The 17,724-nt window shown below is 42.0% G+C and overlaps 1 protein-coding gene across 2 annotated transcripts in view; it reads left to right on the forward strand.

Annotated features, from left to right (window-relative positions):
- LOC118384863 (astrotactin-2) overlaps window positions 1-17,724 on the forward strand; it is a 529,880-nt gene that overhangs the window by 110,386 nt on the left and 401,770 nt on the right. Inside the window, exon 3 of one of the 2 annotated variants that reach the window (XM_052521172.1) lies at window positions 5,683-6,124. In XM_052521172.1, the coding sequence (XP_052377132.1) occupies window positions 5,683-6,124 (442 nt within the window). Of the gene's footprint in view, window positions 1-5,682; window positions 6,125-13,850; window positions 13,999-17,724 lie in introns of those variants that run through there. The other variant, XM_052521173.1, reaches the window with a different exon arrangement.

Here is a 17,724-nt window from a genome sequence, read left to right on the forward strand (position 1 = left end):
TCTCCAATCAAGTTGTGGAAACATCTCAAGGATGATCAATGGAAACAGGATGCACATGAGCTCAATTTTGAGTCACATAGCCAACAGTCTGAATACATATGTAAAGTAAGTATTGATTTTTTTTATATATACATTTGCTAAAATTTCTAAAAACCTGTTTTCACTTTGTCATTATTGGGTATTGTTTAAATTGTTTGATGAGAAAAAAAACACAAACGTAATACATTTTAGAATAGGGCTGTAACATAACAAAATATCGAAAAGGCAAGGGGTCTGAATACTTTCCGAATGCACCATATAATATCAACATATCAACCAATTTCAGTTTATCACAAGTAATACAATACAACCATGTCATACTAGTGCCTCTGTATCATAGACATCATTCCTCTCCATCTGTGACTCAATTAGTGAAAGCTGTGTCAGATGCCCTGACAGCTGAGCAGTCAGCTGGTGTATTAGACTGCTAAATAGCTAACTAAATAGCTAACAAAATGGTTACACAGACTATTTTTGTATTTTACTCTTCTCTATGCACACTCACAGGGCCCTACACACTGCTCTAACACACAAACACTCCATCATTTCTTCACTCAACCATATGCACATACATTTAAACTGACTCACTCACTCACATACAATAATTATATTCGCTGCTGCTGCTCTGTTTATCATATATCCTGATGCCTTGTCACCTTATCTCTATACATATCTACCTCTATCGATCCAGTATGACTGCACATTGCAAATATGGTGCTGGAACTGACCCTGTAAATAGTATGCTTACCTACTTTATCGTGTTCTTCTTATTTTTTTGTTCGACCTTGTCATTTTTAATATTACATTGTTATTGCTGCATTGTTGGGGTAAGAGCTAGCAAGAAAGGCATTTCAGTGTACTTGTGCATGTGACATTAAAACTTGAAACTCTAATGCCCTGACTCACCCTACCCTGTTCAACTCACACCACGGACCACATTTACACATCACTGGCATCAGGGACAAAGTAGGCAATACAACACCCAACACAAGGCTCACACAGAATACAACTCCCAACATGAGGCTCAAACAGAATACAACACCCAACACGAGGCTCAAACTGAATACAACACCCAACACGAGGCTCAAACAGAATACAACTCCCAACATGAGGCTCAAACAGAATACAACACCCAACACGAGGCTCAAACAGAATACAACACCAAACACGAGGCTCAAACAAAATGCAACACCAAACACGAGGCTCAAACAGAATACAGTCTTCATTTATACTTTACCTTAATACTGTATCCCTTCTCACAAGCACTGTTTATTGATACATTCAATGTTGAATTTACTCTGGGGAACCAACATGATTCATGCTTTTGCAGTGTTGCGAACGCTTAGTAAATCAGTTATATAATAACTGGCTATTTTCCTCTGATGCATGTGGTCTTACAGCCTGTTATGTAGCTGTGGTGTCTGTTTCAAGTCTGCTGAGTTATGACCAGCTCTGTGACAGCTTGGAAGTTGACAGCATGTCCTCATTTTTGTTCTGTTCGTTTCCCGTTGCTCTCTCGATCTGCTTTTCATTCCTTTTCATTCCTTCTCCCTGCACATAGATTCCCCTGAATATAAATAAAACATTATCTATCTCAATGATCTATGTATGCAGGGCATCCCTCTGCATATGATGACACCCAGAGATCCAGAGAGCCAGGGCTGGCTAGAACTGCTTGGCTGAGGAGGAGGAGGAGGAGGAGGAGGAGGAGGGGAGGCACTGTGAGATGCAGGGTGGGTGTGCGGCAAAGCAGTAACTCAGGCCTAATTCCCTGCTGTAATTCAGGAGGGCCAGCAACAGGCAAATCTACCCACAAATCTCTCACCTTTCCCAGGGACCAGAGTCAGGGCCAAGGGGGGCGGCATGGAGAGGTATGGGGAGGCGATGGGGGCTCAGGGGTGGGTGGTGATGGGACTGATAGCCAATCAGACAGAGCCAACCAACACGCCTGCCTTTCTGTAGCCATACTACAAAGAGAAACAGAATGTGGAGGTCAACCTGCTATTTTCAGTTAAGCTTGTGGAGATTTTCCATTCAGTTTTCAACCAGAGTTTAATCAGATTGCATGATTAAGTAGAGCCACCGAGGGTCAATGTCATTTCCCTGATGATTTCATGGCTCAGGTTGTGGGCTTTCTATATTTCATTTTTCAATTATCTTGGAACTATTTTTATGTTGGCTGTGAATATTTTTTATTTATTTAGCAATTCACTTTCTCTGTTTTGGTTGTTCTTACAATTAACTCACCACATGCAGTGTACTTCATGGTTCATTTCATTTTACATTTTTCTGAATCACAATTACAATTGTTAACTATATTCTTCTCAGTCACCTAGCTTCATTGAAAACATCATAGGGGACAACTCTAGGCTCACAGCACATGTAGCTCTTTTCCCCTCCATCTCCTCATCTTGTCACACTACCTGTTTGAGACCACACTCCTGGTGACGTCACTTCCTGACCCTGGTGGGTGATGGGAAAGGTTCCCCTGTAGGCGTAGAATAAAGTGGCCACAGTAACCAGTGAGCCGAGTCTTCCGTCCCTTGGCTCTGGGAGTTGCAGTTGGACGGGCAGAGTAGATAGCAGCTGCCTGGACACATGGCACTTTAACTTCATGTGGGGAAGAGGGGGATGAGGGAGAGCGAGAAAGAGAGAATGAGAGAGAAAGAAAGAAAGGGTGAGGCAGGGCCTCAGGTCCACTCCACTGAGGATTCATCTGATATAGGCTACAACAGTTTGCTCACCCAGAAACAGGCCTATGAGAGCATCCATTTGTTGTGGTACAGCACTGTTAACACCCTCACTGATGTGAGAGGTACACCACTCTGTATCAAATACATCTCGGAATTGGTATTGCATTGCCTCAAGGCACGTAAATTGAGCAGATGTTTGAGTGTATGTGTGTGGGGGTCATGGATTACTTTTTATTTATTGTACAGTACATGGGTGTGTGTGTGTGTGGTAAAATACTGTGTGTGTGTGTGTTTTTCCGAACAGATGTACCCATATCAAGGCACAGAAATTGAGCAGATGTTTGAGTGTATGTGTGTGGGGGTCATGGATTACTTTTTTCTTTCATGTACAGTACATGAGTATATTCATCTGCGTCTGTGCATGTGATAAATGAATCTGTTACTATGTACACAGATGTACGCATATGTATATGTATGTGTGGATACATTGTTTGTTCAATGAGTTTCCTGAAGATGAATGTACTACAGCTATCTCATTTCTCAGTGTGCCTGCCAGGAAGAGAGTTGCTTCCCTTGTGCCAAGATGGTGGCTACAGAACTGAACAGGTGCATGATGGGTTAGCTTAGTGTTTTGTTGTTTTCATTCCACAGTTTATCCCCGGGGCAAAGCTTATTTTGATGAAAATCACTGACAAGAGCTTGTCTTTATTTCAGAGCCTCTTCAGCAGAGCATGATGATATTCAGGTTGATGTTTATTGTAATGAGTCTTGTTCTGGAGGCAGAAATGTGCAATTTCTTGTTAGTTAAGCCAGCTGCGAAGTCGAAATTGGCTATATTGTCAAAATTTATGAAAACAAAAATGTGCTAACTTAATGTCATGTAAAGGTTAGGTATTAGGGTTAGCAGTGTGGTTAAAGTTAGGGTTAGGCAAAAAATATTATTACATTGTGGCTGTGCTAGCTCGTGACCACTCTGCAGAGCTGCCTCCAGAACAAGATTCAGGACGACAAAAAAATGCTAACCTGCTGATGAGAGGGGTTATACATGTGTCAGCTGTACAACACATCGATGCTTCATTTTGATCCACTCATCCCTATTCGTTATTGAATACATGGATATTGGCTTTCAGTATGACGATGAGAAATAGGATCCATTCATTGTGGCTCAGTGTTGATGTAGCAGCTAGGTTGCATATTCAACTCTGCCAGATGGTTTTAGCTCTCAGTTATTTGTTCATCTATTCATTTATTCTTAATTGGTTCTAAAGGATGTTGAAAAAATGTCAGTGCTGTAAGCCGTGAGTTTGTGGCCAGACCATGCGCCATATGAGTAGGTGGTAATCTGTGAGGGAGGGAGAGAGCAGAGGAAAAGAAAGCTGAAAGGGGAGCAAAAGGGACTGATGAAGGGAGGAAGAGAAAGAGAGGGATTACAAAGCGCGAGCGATGGAGAGGGAGAGAGTTGAATCCTCCATCTCTTACCTGTGGAGTGACTCCAGAGCAGCAGGGATATGTAGGGTCTTAAGATGAAGGAGAACCACATATCCCCCATGGATACATCCACCACTATGAATTAACATTCTTGTTGGAATGGAAGACAGTGCAAAAGTAGAACCACCTAATGTTACATTTGAATAATCATAGTAATGATTATTGGCGCAGATCTTCTTTTAGAGCTATGATCACTGACCATTATTTTTGAAATGCCCAGGTCTTACCTCTTTTTTTATTATTTATTCTGTTTCTAATTTCACATTGCCAGTCTCAATTCCAATTCTACACCATCCTTTTAACAATGGGAATTTCTGAACAGTTCTGTACAGTTTCCCTGGAGTTCTGTACGTTTTGTGTGAAACAGGAGCTCTCTCTTCTGTTGTTGCCGGGTGACTTTGTTTCAGAGGCGGAGTGTATTTCTCAGACGCCGCTCTCCTATTGGAGATTAATGAACACATTTGTCCAGAGGACGTTCCTCTCCTTGGAGTTGCCCATCTCTTCCTAGTGTGATTTATGGCCACCCAGCAGTGCATGAGTTATAATTTGAGAGAGGTTTGTTTTTCCTCATGAAGATGGAATTTTAAATGTTGTGATGAATAACCCCATCTGCTCTTGTTATGCATCATACAGTAAGCACAAGGAATTGTGGGAAGGGTGTCGAGTCAAAATACGGCAACTGTGCTTTTTCGGTGTCTGGCTGCAGTAGAGGCTGGATGGCATTAGGGTGGTCGCGATTTGTCTGATTCTCACTGCTGTCTATCCATTGACCACTAGTGTAAATAATTGTTGGTTACTCTTGGAATATGTCCGCTCTATCATTCTATACACAGGACTGTATGTGTATGGATTAAGTGTGCTATTCACTCTCAGATTGGCTGCTAGAAGGTTTTTGATGTGTCTGTTATGGCATGAAATGGGACAAACCATGTAGCAATGGATGTGCCTTGGTGATGGATGTGCCTTTACATGAGCAGGTTTTGAGGGGTAGGCTATGGCTTGGAAACGAAGATTGGGTTTAGGTAGGCTAGTAACACCCGTAACACATTGGCATGTGTAATTCCTAGGGCTGTGGGACTAACTGGCTGTGTGTGTGTGTGTGTGTGTGTGTGTGTGTGTGTGTGTGTGTGTGTGTGTGTGTGTGTGTGTGTGTGTGTGTGTGTGTGTGTGTGTGTGTGTGTGTGTGTGTGTCTTTGACAAGGAAAGAGAAAGAAAATAAGAGATAGAGGAGAGAGGAGAGAGATCTTCTCTCCATTTCAGCACCAAGGACAGCACTCCATTTGTTGACTCACTGAACCAAACAGGATATTTCAACAGACCGCCTGCTCCGGAGAAACTTGACCAACTTGTTCTCACTCAGACTAGATTCACTCATAATCTCTAATAGTGTCTCTCTTTTTGTGCAAATGCATGCTTGTTTATGTCTGTCTCACTCTCACGTCTCTCTCCCTCTTTCTTCCAGGGAGGCCTGATCGCTCTCCTCCTCCTCATCCTCCTCTTCACCCTGGTGCTGTACACACGTCACCGCTGGTGCAAGCGCCGACGTGTCCCCCAGAAAAGCGCCAGCACCGAGGCCACCCATGAGATCCACTACATCCCCTCTGTGCTGCTGGGGCCCCAGGGTAGGGACAGCTTCCGGGGCTCTCGGCAGCTCCAGCACAGTTCTGTCATTGGCATGCCCATCCGGGAGACCCCCATCCTCGATGACTATGACTGTGATGAGGACGATCAGATGGGACACACACACACCTCCACACCCAACCAGGTCCACAACCAGCTGAGCGATGGGAAAGTCTTGGGCTTGGAGGAGTATGGCCCCAGCCAGGGGACACTGAACCACAGCCAGCACACTGACAGCCTGAGGAAGGGGGAGGACAGCGTCCAACACAGTCTGGATAAAAGAGGTGGGTACTACTGGAGTATGTTACAGTCCACTGTAGTCTACAGATTAGACTATAACACAGTCACTATATTGTTGAAACAGATTGAGAATATAATATATTTCTGTTCAACATTTTTATTGAAACTTTTGGTGACAAATCATCTACCTATGAAATTCTTATGTATTCCTCGTCCTGTGCTCTACATCCAAATGAATGTATGTTACTGTCACGTTCGTCATAACGAGGAGACCAAGGCACAGCGTGATAAGAATACATACTTCTTTTAATGAAGACTAAACACTGACCGAACAAACTCTACACCGCACCACGAGTACTTACAGGCAACTACACATAGACAATAACCCACAAACCAAAATGGAAAATGGCAACCTAAATAGGATCCCCAATCAGAAACAACGATAAACAGCTGTCTCTGATTGGGAACCAATTCAGGCCACCATAGACCTACATTTACCTAGACAATCCCAAAACCCCATAGATATACAAAAAACCCTAGACAAGACGAAAACACACATTCCACCCTCGTCACACCCTGAACAAACCAAAAGAAAAAAGAAAACAAAGATAACTAAGGTCAGGGTGTGACAGTTACACTTCAAATATTCTACGCACAACTGGTTTCGCTTAGTCGCTGTTCATATTTTATGACTCAGATAGGATTAGCTCAAAAAGTAGAAATGTGTTTTCCTCTGAAACACTGTCTCCGTCCTCTTGGTTAATCCCATGTTAGAAAATGGCCATTGGCCCCGTGTTTCTGTCAACCACAAATAATGAGTACAAGTCAAGATGGAGAAGGTCGTTGACATTGGTCTGGCGTCTTACTAATGGGGGTGATTCGATGAGTCAAACTCATTGACCCTCGCTAATCGCAATCCAGTGTGTCGTCCTGGAACTGTGTCCTATACTATGGACAAAAAGCAACAACAATTTATTTTTTATTTTTTATATAATGTGTTGAAAATAGATGTGAAAAAAGGAATGTGTTATCTGAAAAAAAAGCCTAATAGTGGAATTTAATGAGTTGTTCTCCACAGTTAATTCTGGTTGTGGATTAAATGTGACTGCAGGTCACTGTAATAGCTGTAGATGACATCATATCCACGTTGAACCACACTGTACCCCAGGGAGGTTCAGCGTTAATAATTGAGGGGTGGCGGATTGCAGGGGTGGTTTTTCAATGTGAGCGCTATTCGTGTCATGTTAAATTATACATGGCAAAGTTTAACATCTCGTTTCCCGGGGCTACCTCCTCTCTCTACTAGTATTTATCATTCAGCAAAAAGCAATTTAGCCAAACTCAACTTCCTGAACCCACAACACCGCTCCTGGTGAGGAGAGAGGGACCAGGACACAGCCATCCTTTAATTTCATGTGATACATTTTCTTTTGGGAAAGGAACTTTGCATTATTCATCTGTAGCTGAAAGGGTAATGCTTTGGTGCTCCCAGTTTTTTGTGTCGGTGGAGGGAGGCTTTCTCTGTAAAGCTAACAGCAGTAGGGCCAGATTGCTGTGCAAAAGAGAGTCAAGTGTAATGCCACTGAAAACGTAATGTAAATTGAAAATGTACCTGAATTTTTTTTCCCTTCAAAACAGCAGCAGCATGTTTTCAAATGGCTTCAATGTTGATTTAATCATTTACGGACTGATATGAAGAATCATAGGGAAATAGTAGTGGCCTGAAGAAATCAATCCATATGCTAACATTTAAATTAAAAAGCAGCAGGTTTTCTTTCATGAATCAGTATTTTGAACGCACTTTATTAGCTCTTGGAATGTCCTTGGTCTAGTTTAACATTTTTATATAATATCACCTCCCAGATTTTGTTTCATGATGCTCAGTATATATCTCAAATGATAAACTTTGTATTTTGAGCGCTGAATGCTGAATGCGTTGCGTCGTGCATAAGAACAGCCCTTAGCCGTGGTATATTGGCCATATACCACACCACCTTATCCCTTAAGTAATAAAGACAATTCAAAAGGGGCCTTTGCTTTGAATAAATCATGAAGTGTATCCTCTTGGCACAGGTTCAGCTCCCGCTTGAACACATCCACCATACGGCCGGCTAGCCTGCATAAGTAATCGCCTCAATTAATTCAAAACTGGGGATATCTGCATCCTGATCTTGTGTGTTATTTATATTGTAATCTGTGGAAATCATCAGATTGTTAAAATCACAAAATCTTTTTTTCTGCATTCTCTTTTTTGCTGCTTCCTTTTTCCAGGCTGATTTATCTCTCTTCCTATAAATAAGACACAGATGAACAAAGATGGACACTCGCTGCGTTGCCTCGTGCCATCTTGTTCCAAAAACAAACAAACTTCAGACACTCGAAACCTGCTCACTGGGAGATTAGCCTTGTCACTCCCCCTTTTCTGTTCATTCTCCATTCTCTCCTCCATATGCAGCCAGTAAAATAAAACAAGCTCTTCAAGTGGGCCTGTTTACATCGTATCGTCTGCTTTTAAAAACCTGTCCTTGTGCTAATCACTGGCTGTAAGGTATTGTCACCGCACAGGGAAGCAGCTGCAGGACCCACAGTCCGTCTAACAGCAGGTTTGGGACACTGGTTTTAGTTGACATCAAAAGGCTCTCCATCGGGAAAAAAACATACTTGTCATCTCATCCTGGTCATTCTGTGCACTTATGACTCGGCTCTAGAAGACATGCTCATTTATATATTACACCCTTGGGCTGTATACAACAGACAGTCAGTCTTAAGTCTCATATTAATGTTCGGACTTGAGTGTATCATTTATATGCAGGTCCATGAGTTTTTCCTGACTAACGTGACCTGAGCAGGAAAACCACCAAGCCCTAGAAATAGCCCATAACTGGGGCCTGGGGTTTTCCAAGGTCAGTAAAGAGTCCTGGCTCTAAATACTGAAGCATCCTTTCCCAACAACACAAACCTCCAGGCATTTCCAACAATCATGTATCCACCAACTCACACCTACAAAGACATATAATTTGAATACAGAGCCGATTAACTCGCTTTACCTTTTATATGTCAGCGTGTCTCCCAAAGGTCTCCAAATACCAGGCGCTCCTTTATCTGTCTGTCTCAGCTAACAGATGACCCCATTCTCAGTCTGCTGAATGGGCCTATCTGGAGGCATTATTGAGCTTGCCTCAGAGGTTCCTGTGTGTGCCTGAGTCTTTACACCGGGCTTCCAAAGGCCTGTCATTTGGTTATTCAGTGGGGACCTGGTGCTCTGTGCATGCGTTGGGCAGCGGCATTCCATAAATCAGGCACCACATAATTCCCGGACGCCAGGACAGCAATTACCATCAGCCCGTAGTGAGGACCACCGTTCCTAATGTCCTCGTGATGTGTCTGCTACTTACGTTACGTCGCCTGCAATTAAACCAGCACGCTTGGCTACACTGAATTAGTTGACTCATTTATTTACAGAATTAAGAAACGGAAGATCAGTTTATTGGGTCTATCGTGGCATTTGTCAAAACACTTCCCAATAAATGTTTATTTTTACTTGTATATTTCCATTCCCACTTGTATTGAAGTTGTAGGCCCTAGGCAATAACCAAGAAAAAGTACTGTGTGCATCCTATAATTCATCATTGAATTGTGTGTACTGAATAGGGTATCTGTCAGGTTCCTGTTTTCCTGTCCTCTATTTCCCACCCGATGTACAATCTCTCTTCTCCACAGAGTGGAATAGATTGCAAGCAGTTGTTTTCACTATAAAACGGTTTGGCAGTATGTGTTTTGTGAAATATTAGAGAGTACAGAGGGATAGCTGTGTTTCCCTGTGTCCTTTGCAGAGCAGCATTGGCCACTTGGACAGGGACTCCCTGACGAGTCAGTCACCCAGGCTCATTGGGACTGCATAAACACTGCTAATGGCAGCTTGGGTGGGTCCCTGTCTGATGTGTTCCCTGCCTATCAAGTAAGATAACTTATCTGGCTTGTATTATCGCTACAGGTAGTCCCTATTTAAATCATGGCTGAAACTGTAAGGAGCGTTACACATAGTTACACAAACAATCACAATGGTACACACACAAACTTGCACACACACACACGTTTACACAAGTAAACAAGTTCACATGAGAGAGAGAGAGAGAGAGAGAGAGAGAGAGAGAGAGAGAGAGAGAGAGAGAGAGAGAGAGAGAGAGAGAGAGAGAGAGAGAATAGAAAATAAAGCAGGCCAATTACCCTGTTGCATCTCTGAATTTATAATCAAATCTCAGATGAGTGTCATGGGGTGGCCTTGGCCTCAGATCTTATGGAAGAGCAAGGAAACAGAGGAAAAACAAAACATCTCCCAGTCTGCAGGTTTATATTCTCATCATGATATCTTGCACGATCTTTAAATGTAGGAAAATAGGCCATGAACCAGAAATGGATGTCAACAGGACAGTTGCACTCACATTTGACATCAATGGGGGTAGAAGGTCACACACCTCAGCACGGCTTCCTGCTATACTAAGCATCCCACACTAAAGACTCCCAAGTGAATATGTTAATTAAGGCACCTGCCTCTTTTGCAGCTTAAAGAGAAAAAAGACAATGATGATCTTGAATGCTAGTATCTCCTTTAGCATATCCGACTTCAATTAATTCCTTGACTGTGTTAAAAATGCACCATTTCATGGTTGCTAAAATTCGAATAGACAAATTTCAGTTTATGCGACTTAAAGCAAGTATAGTGTAGAGAATCATTGTACCATCTAAACTGTTGTGAAACATATTTTCCATAAGCAAAAATATTGTATTTTCATATGTTTGAAGCTGGTGTACAAAACCCAAATTAAAAGACAAAACAATTTACTTAAGAACTGGAAGCATAGAAATATTGCACATAGACTAGATCTACCGATTCTTAGACTTGCTTTCAATGACAATGATAGATTTATAACTTACATTTCTGAACTTGGTCGGGTCGCCCAAAAAGGAACAAGGATTCCCTTTAGCATTAACACCAACCTGTGTTGTCTCTGTTATTTGTATCTTTGGTGAAAGAGAGGAGCATCCATCTATCCATCCATCCACCAACTTGTATCAATCACCAGTGTCTGTCTCAGTGCTGCCTCCAGTGTCACACACTGAGCTTTCCAATTCATCCTGTCACCATGGCGATGCCAGTCATCCACCATAAGTGACAATGGCTGGCTGATTTGTGGCGTCCCCGCTGGCAGGGTTTATGCCTTTATCACCTGCCGTTCGTTTGTCATCAGTTATCAACCAGCACTTGCGTGGTGTTTACAACGATGAGTGAAATAAAAGGAGAGAAGTGAAGAGCGAACAGGGGGAACACAGACGTAAATGCACATCCACTGCTCCCTCGGATTGGCCCGGAGTGAAACGAGGCCTCGTCGCCTTTATTTGCGGTTAATTAATCGCTCCGTTGTCCCATTTACGGTATCGTTTAGCTGTCCCTACAATAACAACAATGGATGTTTAATGATGTGTCTCTCAACATAAAAATGGAATGCTGTCGAATCATTTCACCTCTGGTAAGATCTAACACAATTACCCCAGATGCCATGAAGGAGATCTGGCCACGGCCAATTAATATGAAGAACGTGCTCAGTGGTCCTATACGCCACAGTGATTCCTCCCCTGTGTGTGGATATGGCCAGCGAGGTGGTGACATTTGAAAGCATGCCTGCTATAAGGCCCATTGACAGGAAAGATGAAAGGCCATCCGATTCACACTGACTCAACGGTCCTCCCTCCCCAATGCCTAAGATGACAGGGATGGAAAGGGTAGGCTCGCATTATCTCTTAATTGGCTTTCTGCTAATTGAAAGAATTTAGCGATGAATTAAGGCTTCAGTTGTCAACAATGCCAGTGGTGGAAATTGTCACGGCTGCGTTGTATGCCCCTGGACTTTTTTAGGTTACCACTGAGTTAAATGGGATGATGATTATTTTTTTTTTTTAAATGTACACAAAGCATCAAAGTGTCCTTTTGATCACTGCTGTTGTTATTTTGTATCGCCATAGCTTTAAGGAAATAGTGTCATCCGCATTGAGTGGCTAAACTAAAACAGGCAGAAAACCATTAATTAAGCTCAGCTGAGTTTTTCTGTATGGACTTCAAGGATAGCAATGTCTTAGTTTGCTTCTCTTTTTCTTGAAAGTGCATGTTTAAAAATGTCACATTGAGGACATAAATTGACCCTAGTCCTTGAGCTTTCCTCCTAAAAATAAGATATACTGTACGTAGAGCTGGCCCCTCTATCGACCTCTTTCCAACCTTTTACACTCAAATTGTATTTGACTATTAACAACACTTTTTTTCCAGACTTCCTGTCTCAGCGTCAGAACTCAGTACACTCTACCTGGCTGTCTTTGCACTGTCTGGAACCTCCTCAAACAAGCCATCCACCCCTTTAACATTGAATGATGTGACCCATCCGATCTTCCACTGTTATGTATTGTTCATCATGTGGTACGTGATGAATAACTTGATAGCCTGTTTTTGTCATTAAAGAATGGGAATTCTGTGTGCCCTTCTCTGGAAATTGGGCATTGTCTCACACCTACAGGATACACTCTATTACTGGCTGGCCCTGACCTTAGTAGAGGTCAACACATAGAAACAGGATGAATAGAACAAAATAGTATTCTCTCTGTCCAAGAGAAGGACTTGTCTACATGGACATTCTATGGGAATTAGCACTACCATTATTGTTGATTGATGTAAATGCCTGATGCAGCACGTGTTGTAAAACTATGGGGCTGGGATTTTGTTAGTGCAGTCATCATGAAACATTCCACACACATTCATGCAATCTATCCATGCTATTGATTCCAAATGGCCTTCCTTTCCTTTCCAATTCAGTTTATATGGATTGGGCCTGGGCTCTGTGGCCTTGACAGGGCTGATACTGTCAGAATAATCCACTAGGCTCCACACTAACAATACATAATATGAACCAGTAGTCTGTCTTCGGTTCCTCACAGCACTAAAGACTTCAGCTCTCGTTCTGGTCTAAATGATGTCATAAGTTTCTGTACCTGGCCCAGTTCATTTGATGCTCATTGAGGCTTTATAAAAGGCATGTTACACTGGAGATTGCTGCTGTTGTTATCAATCAACATTGATGCTGTTAAGAAAGCCTCAGTGCAGTGGAACCCTGGCCCGTCATATTGCAGTTGACGGAGATAGAGAAATGTATAGTATGTTTATGGGATATGTGGATTTTAATTGCAAAGAGGAATGCATTAAAGTGAACCTTTTTGTCATTTATCATTCTGGTTTTCACACAAACACATACGCACAAACATAATGAACTTACACCTTTTGTCAGTATTGGTGTGTTTTTAGTTTGCAGTCATTTTGAAGAGTAGTTTGCATACTACTGCTCAGAGCCATGCTTTGTGTGTGTGTGTATGCACGTATACTCCCATAAGTAAATTAACATAATAAAAGCCCACCACAGTTAATTGTCCTTGAGTGAGTTCAGTAGAGTTAGAGAGATGCCCCAGAGAAGCAACAGTAAAGTAGGGAAAGTCTCTATTGTACTGAGCTCCCAGCCATTTGTCAAAGTGAAGGTTGACAACCCTGATTAGATATGAACCAAAGCGTTGCCCTGAGCTGCCTGAGAGTTGCCAAGTTTGGCAGCCATTTTTCTCTACTGATGTCACATAGGGGTGGTACTGTTGGCTCACTTGCACTCGTAGAAGTTAATGGGAGGACCCTCATGCACGATAATGCCAAACAATTAGGACGTACTGTTATTGAGATGACGATGATGCTGGTGGTGATGATGATGGTTATGGTGTGTGGGAGAACACCTCTTCTGCCGTAAATGAAAGGAAAATGAGGACATTAGAAGAAGAACAGTGGGGGCTGGTTACTTGAAAAACTGAGGAGGACGAGAGACCCACGGCAAAGGTATGGACTACACGGAGACGACAAAGCGGTTCACAAATCGTCTAAGACTCCTTTTATTTCAACTTAAAGCATTTAATAAAGACATTTATAGTACAATATTATGGGGAATGGGAATGAGAGGGCTACTTACAGTGTTGGGAAGGGATCACAGCAGTGATTGAATGAGGGTATGAGGCGTGAGTTGAGGTGTTCAGAGGCTTCAGTGCAAGACTGTCTTGTCATGGATGGATGGCGTTGGAGAAAAGTTCAACTCTTCCACTGAGGGCAGGACAGGATTTGACTGGGAAGACAAAAAACAATAACATAATACACTACACAGTTAGACAAAAGAGCTCAGCGTGTGTTAATCTAACCATGGAGTAAAATCATTGATGTGTACTAATGTTACAATATAGTAGTAGTAGTTTGTGATTGACTCTACATACAGTATTGAGAGAAAAGTGATAGTGCTTGAAGAGGAAAATGTTCAATGTGCCAGTGGATGAGTGGGCACATGAGACGTGGCTTCAGTTCATGTCAGGAGAAAGTTGACCATGGTAGTGGAGTGGTCATCACCTCTTAATCAGGGAACAGCAGGGGACTAAGCTTTAAATTCAAATATCAGATACATTCCTTTACAGCAATGCTATCATAGGTTTGGGTTTTGGATGAATCAGTTGTAAGAAGGTTTTATATGGGCTATGATGGGACCAGTTTTTCCTAATCAGGTCACATGGTCTTAAACTCCTGGAAAATACTCCTGGCCCTGGGGAGTATGAAAACCATGTCAGTCTGCAGCAACCTTATACTTGTTCGTATGAATTATATTTAGACTAAACTAACAGGGGGGTTTCCTCACAGAGACAACAACTGATAGACAATATAACTCACACGACTGAGCTTGCTTCATTTTGATTTTGTTTGTATCATGAAGGCCTATGCAACTGTAGGCCGGCATTTTTTTTTTTTTACTCACAGTCTATTTCTTCACGCTTATGTTGATTGACTCATTCCAGTTCATCCCTTTTTAATTGACAAGGTTGGCAGCCTAGCCAGCCCAAGTTTGAATATAAACCAAATGTTCACATTCATGTTACCAATTTGTTTAACCTGACCAGATGGAGAGGGCGCATAGGCTGTATGCAGGGGCTATTATTAGTAGCCTACTGTTGATCAGCCTGAAAATTTGTCTCGTTTTTTGTAGCGTAGGCTGCTGCAACTTTTATATAATGAGTTATTGGTCATGTCTGTCGGAGTGACTGTCTTATCTTGGAAAGCCTACTTGAGGGTGCACAAAGAAATGTGCCTGCGTCAACCTCTCTTTTTCATCTCACTTTTAATGGATGATGCGTTGGAAGTTATCAAATTATTCTGAATTGATTTTGACATCCCAGAAAAGACCGTAGAAACGTCCATATGCTCAGCAAGTAAAGCATCCTAACGTGTGATTACCTCTGCAAGCTCCTTGTAGTTGCCCTTGTTAGCTGAACTTTCCCTTTCATTGTGCCCCTGAGTAAAAGCCAATTCTTTCCGATAAGCTGCTTGTGACCCTGTTTCTTCTTACCGTCTCGTGCTGCGCAGTTTGAATAGGCAGAGGTTAGTCCATCTCATGATTAATGCAGCTTTTTCCAAGAATTTGGATGTGGGCAATGAGCGGGGTTCTTTAACAAAAAATCTACTACATTGTTAGCATTAGCTAGCCATTCTGATGGAGAAAACTGCACTCTGGTAGCTAGCTAACATTAGCACTTGCTACTAAGATAAGTGCAATTTATTTTTGCCTTGCTAACTCCACACAACAATAAAGTCCCAAAACCAAGAAAACAATATTATATAATCTACCTCCTCCGTCTCCTGTGGTTTGAAGAAGCTAATTTGAATAATAAACAAAACATACTCAACTATCACTCTTCACTCTCAGGCTCTATCCAGTATGTCACCAACTCACCACTCTTCTCAACACATAGAACCCTCATAATGCTCTGTGGCACAACCCCAATACATCACACTAGGTTTGTTCTCTGATCCTAATCCTATGATTGGACGAACATCATGTCAGTTCACATTGCAAAAGCTTTGATTTGTATTTGTATTTATTATGGATCCCCATAAGCTGCTGCTTTGCAGCAGCTACTCTTCCTGGGGTCCAGCAAAATTGAGGCAGTTTATACAATTTTAAAAATATTACAATACATTCACACTGTGTGCCCTCAGGTTCCTACTCCACCACTACCACATATCTACAGTAATAAATCCATGTGTGTGTATAGTGCATATCTTATTGTGTGTGTGTGTACATGTGTCTGTGTCTGTGTTTGTGTTGCTTCACAGTCCCCGCTGTTCCATAAGGTGTTTTTTAATCTGTTTTTTTATTTTCATAATTTGTTCTTTAATTTTACTGCTTGCATCAGTTACTTGATGTGGAATAGAGTTCCATGTAGCCGTGGCTCTATGTAGTACTGTGCACCTCTCATAGTCTGTTCTAGACTTAGGGACTGTGAAGAAGCCTCTTGTGGCATGTCTTGTGGGGTATGCACTGGTGTCTGAGCTGTGTGCCAGCAGTTCAGACAGACAGCTCGGTGCATTCAACATGTCAATACCTCTCAAAAATACAAGTAGTGAGGAAGTCAAACTCTCCTCCACTTTGAGCTTTACATGCATATTATTCATATTAGCTCTCAGTGTACATCCGAGGGTCTGCCATGCTGCCCTGTTCTGAGCCAACTGCAATTTCCTAAATCCCTTGTTATGGCACCTGACCACACGGCTAGGAATGATGATGGTGTCTAAGAATCGTTGACAGACATGTTCTCTACTTGGTGATGATACAGTGGTAGCAACACATGGCTATAGCACCTACCGAAAATACAGAAATGACAACAGGGGCGATGTTGCGGTCTATATTCAGAACCACATTCCTGTAAAATTTAAAGACAATCTAATGTTAAATACTGTTGAAGTAATATGGCTACAGCTTCATCTGCCTCGCCTAAAGCCTGTTCTTGTGGGAAACTGCTATAGACCACCAAGTGCTAACAGTCAGTATCTGGATAATATGTGTGAAATATCAACAGAGAAGTATATTTTCTGGGTGATTTAAACATTGACTGGCTCTCATCAAGTTGCCCACTCAAGAAAAAACGTCAAACTGTAACCAGTGCCTGCAAACAGCACAGGAATTAAATCATCAACATGTATTGATCACATCTTTACTAACCAGTATCCAAATCCATAGGATGTAGTGATCACAATATAATAGCCATATCTAGGAAAACCAACGTTCCTAAGGCTGGGCCTAATATAGTTTATAAGAGGTCATAAAATAAGTTTTGTAGTGTTAATGTTAATCATGTAAATAATATTTATGGTCTGTGGTGTGATGAGGAACAAACAGATGCTGCACTTGACATATTTATCAAAATTACTGAGAATAATAACAGATAATATTGCCAAACCTATTTGCCACATCTTCAATTTAAACCGACTAGGAAGTGTGTGTGTCACGACTTCCACCGAAGGTGTCTCCTCTTCCTGTTTGGGCGGCGCTCAGTGGTCTACTAGCTGCCACCGATTCCCTTTTCCTTTTCTGTTGGTTATGCCTGTATTGGTTTCACCTGTTTCTCGTTTGGTATTTGGTTCAGGGCTATTTAAGTCTTCTATGCCCACCTGCTTTTGTGCGGGCTTGTTTTCTGTTCTGTTTGGTTATGTTTTTGGACTGTTTGGTGTCCTGTTTTGGGGAGGTCATTA

Source organism: Oncorhynchus keta, chromosome 6 (assembly GCF_023373465.1).
Source record: "Oncorhynchus keta strain PuntledgeMale-10-30-2019 chromosome 6, Oket_V2, whole genome shotgun sequence".
In the NCBI taxonomy this organism is placed as follows: Eukaryota; Metazoa; Chordata; class Actinopteri; order Salmoniformes; family Salmonidae; genus Oncorhynchus; species Oncorhynchus keta.